General features: G+C 49.7%; 1 protein-coding gene across 1 annotated transcript; it reads left to right on the forward strand.

The window, feature by feature from the left end:
* Positions 1–2,701: 2,701 nt before the first annotated feature.
* On the forward strand, positions 2,702–5,647 carry IL1F10 (interleukin 1 family member 10). The gene is made up of 4 exons (XM_058534670.1): positions 2,702–2,733; positions 4,569–4,654; positions 4,958–5,085; positions 5,435–5,647. Exons 1-4 carry the CDS (start codon positions 2,702–2,704, stop codon positions 5,645–5,647), a joined length of 459 nt encoding a protein of 152 aa, XP_058390653.1.
* Positions 5,648–6,331: the final 684 nt, after the last annotated feature.

Here is a 6,331-nt window from a genome sequence, read left to right on the forward strand (position 1 = left end):
CAGCCAGAGATGGCGTTCAGCGAGGAGTACAGGCTACAGTCCAGTGAAAGGTCACTTGGGGACAAGAGAGAAGGGAAAGCTTTGGAGATAGAGTATGTGGTGCATTGGGAGGGACCGTGGCAGACACTCAGCACCAGACCCCCAGGCTCTCTGATGGACTAGAAGCCAGCTTCTCACTCCTACTCGCCCCATCATGATCTAGCCAGACCCCAGGCAAGGGGAGACTGTTATGGGAGTCTGTAGGAGAGACACTGGGATCTGGGGCTGGGTCAGGACATGAGGCGTCTGGGGCCCCAGGGATTCCCACTGGACTGGACCGGCACTGAATTTCCGCCGGCCCTGTGAACTGATCCCGACCAAGAGTGGGAGTCATCAGCCTACCTGCCCAGCTTTACACAGGGACCCTCCGCTTAGTCTGCCCTGGCCAGATCTTGGCACAGCTGCCAGGCTGCCCATAGTTCTTCTGCTACAGCCAAAGGAGCCCCAGTCATCCGGCAGAGAGAGAGCACACCACGAGTGGGCTTGCACTGAGGCCTTGCTGCTGTTGGGCTCTCTGCTCTGGGGGATCATCTGGTCCTTTGCTACTCAAAGTGTGGCCAGGGACCAGCAGCATTCACATCACTTGGTTGCAGGTTTGAAATGCAGAGTCTCAGGTCTCACTGACCTAGGGAATTAGAATCTGTATTTTCATAAGAGCTGCAGGGGATGTACATGTTCATTAGAGAGAGAGAAGAACTGAGCTAGTACAGCAGTTCCAAGCCTGGCTGATCACTGGAATCCTTCAAGTCCTGCCAAATCAGAACCTTCAGCCCAGGACATAGCACTTAGCAAGAGTGCTCCAGGTGATTTGATGGGCAGGCACGCTTGGGAGTCAAAGACTTTAACTGAACACTTCATTTTGTAAAAAATTAGAACTTATTTTATACTACAAAGGAAATTTATGTTCATGTAGGAAAAATGTTAAAAGATGTTAAAAAATAAAAATAAAAATCACTTGTAGTCTGTCAGCCATAGATAAGTACCAAAGCCGCAGCAATATTGGCAATCTTTGTTTCTATGTACGTGTGTCTCTCAATGTGTGTAGATTTAAATGGAATTGTAGTGTACACATTATCTATAACCTGCACTTTTCAATTAATGTATTTTTAATATTTTTATATCATAGAATGTTTTTCTATGATATCATCTTTAACGTACACACACTTTCTTAGTAGTTACTAAGCCTGCCATTACTTTTTAACCAATCACCTATTATTTGGCATTTAGATTATTTCCAACTTCTTGCTATTGTAAAAAACGATGCAGTGAACATCTTTATAACTAAACATTTGGGCAATCCATTATTTTTCCTTGGAATAAGGACAGCAGATGAAATTACAAAGTACATAGAATGCTTGAAGACTTTAATTCACGTAACAACATCCATCCAGAATTTGCACTCCTGTCGGTGCCCTGCTATCCTGCAGTCTGACCAACACTCAGACTCCCACTGAAGAGCCCAGGGATAGGAGATGACTTGTCTAAGGTCACCGAGTGGCAGATCTAGTACTAAAAGCCCGCACAGCTGCAGCCCCCTTTCTTCTAACACCCAGGCCAGGGAGCTCAGTGCTGCTGTGGTGACTGGAAGTCCTGCTGTCAGCATCAGCCTGTTCCTCCTTACCCACTTCCCAAAATGTCCCTCAGTGTCCCTCTCTCTTTCTCTCATCTCTGGTCCTTTCTTCCCACCGTCCTTTTTCCCATTCCGTCTTAGTTTCTGCCTTCTTATCTTTTTTCTTCTCTTTTCTCTTCTTACTTGGTGAGAATCAGATCTACTGCATAAACTCAGTCTTAGCCATCCTTGCATTTTACTTTTCTGGGCTGTTTTTTTGACCCCTACCATCCTCATGACCTGATTAGCTCTGGGTTTATTTCCATGGTAGATTCTATATTGGCCTTGTTGAAGGTAGTCGTTTGAGGGAAAAGCTCTAAGGGCAGGATAATCCAACCAGAAGGAGCAGAGCTATAGGAAGCTTTGTGCTCTGAGATTTATACGGGGACAGTGGCTTCAGTTTAGATCTGTCACCCTCAAAAACACAAGTGTCTCTATCTCAAGCCTGTTTTCCATTTGGAGCAGAATAGGGCATTGGGAAGTTTAGATAGTTTCACAGTCTTGGCAAACCCATCCAGTCGCTATGAATGATAATTTCTAACTCTGCAGGGCGACCTGCTCTTCCCTGAGCTCTGGGTCCTAACCCCTGCTAGGTACGGGATGGCAGGAGTATGGTGACTCTAGGGCCAGGCTGGGACGTGGGACAGGGTTTGAGCTGGGCTCGTCCTCAAACTGTGAGAGTAGAGCACACCCCATGCCACTGTCAGCCCTGGGAAGTGCTCCTGGCTAACCTGTTTGCTGGAACCTGTTCTCTGCTCTCCCAGGGCTCGCATCAGTGCACACGTCAGGCTCACACCCTGCCAGCTCGACTTGTTCCTGGATGGCCCCACATGAGGATCATCTAGAGCTGCCTGGAGCTTGTTGGGCTGGGGGAGACCTTGATGGATTCTGGCTGGCCAGTTATGCATAAGCAGGCTAGTGGGACCTTACCACCGTGTGACTGGGTGACTCGGGGCCCAGAGAGTGTCTGCCCTCCGGCTCCACTGCCCTGCTTCTCTGACAGCCCTTCTCTCCTTCCGCCTCAGCAAGAACCAGTCACTCCTGATTGCAAGAATGTGCTCCCTCCCCATGGCAAGATACTACATGTAAGTCTTCCTGGAGTCCTCCCTTACCTAATCAGGAGTCTGGGGATGATAAGGGAAGAGGGAAAGAAGGCCAAGTCAGAGGGATGAGGCTCCCTCTTACCCTAGAAATCTCAAGTGCCCCACAATTAAGCTTAATCCTCATTACAACAAAAATAGCTCTCTTTACTGAGCATCTGCAAGACACAGGTCATTCTACTGCCTTGCCTCCATCCTGAGAAATCTACAAGGGGAGCATTGCTAAGCCCCTTTTACGGATCTGGAAACTGAGGCTCAGAGAGGTTAAATAAATTACCTGATGCCACACAGAGCCAGGACTCTGATTCCACATTCTCTGTGCTGCTCCATCCTCCTCTCTCTAAAAGCTCAGAGACAATTTTGAATCTCGGTGACAGAGGTTGGCCTCTGTGGCCTTTACTCCCATTCTGGGCTTCCAACTCTTACTTGTATTTTACCTCATTTGACATTCGGGTCTTTACTTATAGTTTACCACTTTACGGTCTGTAATTTTTGTTGTAAACTACCTCAAGCCCTTCAAGGAATGAGATGAGACATAGTAAAGATAAAATAGGATTGACCTCTAGGATGCATTTCCTCAGCTCCTCCCTGGGCTTGTCCTGCCCTAGACATGGAGGGGCCAGTCGGGGCCTCCAAGAAGTTACATCTCAGCTGGGAAGGCAGGACATGAGCACAAAATACGCAAATGACAAAACAGATATCAGCCCTTTGGGGAATCTAGTTTGGGTTCTGGTCTCCAAATAGACTGTTGCTGACAGATAAGTTATCTACAAGTCCTGGTTGTCCAGGCTTGGGGGAGAATCCCAGTTGTCAAGCCCAAGCTCTTTTCAGATCTTGATTTTTATTGCACAAGTGAACCTGCTTTGAACACATACGATCATTAGCTAAGGCTATTATAATTAGCTGTTATTGAGAGAGAAAAATCTCCTGGAGGCGCAGCATTGGCCCAGAAGTCTTGCCCTGGAAGTTAAGGTGGGCTCCCCAGGGCCTGAGAGCAGCTGATGAACAACTTTGAAACCAGCCAGGCGACAGAGCTAATAACCTGCATGACTTTGATCTTGCACACGCTCACCACTGTTTCTCTCCAGCTTCCCCGGCACGTATTTACCCTCCCAGGCTGATCACTAGAACCGCAGCCAACCTCAAATGACTGTCATCAGGCCCCGCTCCAGCTCTCTGCTGACTTCCTTGATTTGGCACCCATAATGCGGGCCCACCCCAGAGCACACCTCGCCCAGAGCAGGGTGGCCACGTTGGCATACTTACCATCATATAGGATTTTTTTTTTCTGATTTGTGGATTTTCTTCTATAGAAAGTCTTTAAAATATCTGAAAAGCAAATCACACTTCGTTGTACACTCAACTAACCCCCTTACTGAAGAGAATAAACATCTATGAAAAATTGGGGCAGACCCAGAAAATCTGAGATAAGGCTCGCTGTATCCCAGGTACATCTGAGCCTCATTAGGAAATCTCTCAGGAAGTCACGGAAAAGGGTCGGCGTAGTCAGGCAAACTCTACCCTTCAGTGAGAAGGCGCCAGTTCCCCTCACCGCCCTAAGGGCCCTGACAGGAGCCAAGCCTAGTAAGGGAGGAGCCATGGCCTTGGGAAAGCACGAGCCCCAGGAGGCCTTCCCTTGCCTTAAGGCTGACCTGTTCTTTACCTGTGCTGGGGTGGAGCGGGGCCCCCTTCTCACCTGTGGAAGGGAGAAGAACTCCCATGTGCTCAGTGTGATAATTCAGAGCATGGGACAGGGGAAAGCTGGGGGACTCAGTGGCTCCTGAAGGGAGTGGGCCATCAGTGCTGCCATCCTGTTCCAGAATTAAGGATGCAGATCAGAAGACTCTATACTCGAAAGCCAACCAGCTCCTGGTGGGAGATCCTGAGGTGGACAACTGTTGTGCAGGTGAGCATCTGGGGCCTCTATCCCCTGGGACTCACCCATGCTCCATCTACCACAGGCTCTCCCTTCTCCTCTTGCCTTCCTCCTGCCTCCAGTGGCAGTGAGAAGAGGCAGGGAGCGGCAGAGGACCTCTCCTAGTGAGGAATCATCACCTCTACAGGAGTTGCAGCTCACCCAGCAGCCTGCATGCAGGGGCTAAGCCAGGTACACCCTGGCCTGTTCCTTCCTGCCTGAGCCTTAGCTCACCTACAAGCTTGTGATCTGGGGTCCCCTAGTCTCCTGGCTCTCTTCTCTCTTCCTTCCTAGAGAAGATCTGCATCCTTCCCAACAGAGGCCTGGACCGCACCAAGGTACCCATCTTTCTGGGGATCCAGGGAGGCAGTCGCTGCCTGGCATGTGTGGAGACAGGAGACGGGCCTTCCCTGCAGCTGGAGGTGAGAGATTGCACCCCATTCTAGGGCAACCTGTAGACCCGGCCTGACCTCCAGGATGGTCTGGAATCTCTGCGCCACATGTCCCTCTCCTTCAGGTTTCTACCATCTCCTTCTGCACCCAGTGCTAAGACCCTTGCCCTCCAGAACCTGCAGAAGGTAGTTCCCCGGGTAAGGACCCACACTGTCAAAGCCCTCATTGGCCAAGCCCCAGAGGCCTCTAGGGCTGACATCTCAATCAGCAGCCTCATTGACCTCCAGAACCTGCAGAAGGTAGTTCCCTGGGTAAAGACCCACACTGTCAAGGCCCTCATTGGCCAAGCCCCTGCAGCCGGCTGCCTTGTCCCCACAGGATGTGAACATCGAGGACCTGTACAAGTGCGGTGAACAGGCCACACGCTTCACCTTCTTCCAGAGAAGCTTGGGCTCGGCTTTCAGACTTGAGGCTTCTGCCCGGCCTGGCTGGTTTCTCTGTGGCCCGACTGAGCCCCAGCAACCAGTACGACTCGCCAAGGAGAGTGAGCCCTCCGCCCGCACTGAGTTCTACTTTGAACAGAGTCGGTAGGGAGGTGGCAGGCTGAGTTCCAGGCTGGTGCCCCAAAACCAGCTCATCCTGCTCCGGGTCTGTGGTAGGCAGAATAATGGCCCCCTAAAGATGTCCCCATCCTAATCCCCAGAATCTGTAAATATGTTACCTTACAAGGCAAAAGCGTCTTTGCAAATGTGATTAAGTTAAGGATCTTGAAATGAGGAGACCATCCTGGATGATCCCAGGGGGCCCAATGTAATCATAACGTTCCTAATAAGATGGAGGCAGGAGGGTGACAGTCAGAGAGACATTGGAAGATGCTATGCTGCTAATTTTGAAGACAGAGGAAGGGGACTGTGAGCCAATGAATGCAGGCAGTTCCTAGAAGCTGGAAAAGGCCAGGGAATAGATTCTCTCCTAGAGCCTCCAGAAGAAACACAGCCCTGCTGACACCTTTAGTCCAGTGAAACCCATTTCAGGTGTCTGATCTCCAGAACTATAAAATAATAAATTTTTATTGTTTTGAGCCACTAAATTGGTGGTGATTCGTTATAGCAGCAGTAGGAGACTAATACAAGGCCTTAGGAGGCCTTAGTGGGCAATGATTAATGCAAGGGGCATGAGTAACTTGGTGAGTTCTTCTTCTCCCTTATTTTTTTAATCAAAAAAGGAGATTCATTGGCACAAGAACCCCAGTTTGTTGGCTTCAGGCATAGCTAA

The sequence above is a fragment of the Diceros bicornis genome, chromosome 40 (assembly GCF_020826845.1).
Source record: "Diceros bicornis minor isolate mBicDic1 chromosome 40, mDicBic1.mat.cur, whole genome shotgun sequence".
NCBI lineage: Eukaryota > Metazoa > Chordata > Mammalia > Perissodactyla > Rhinocerotidae > Diceros > Diceros bicornis.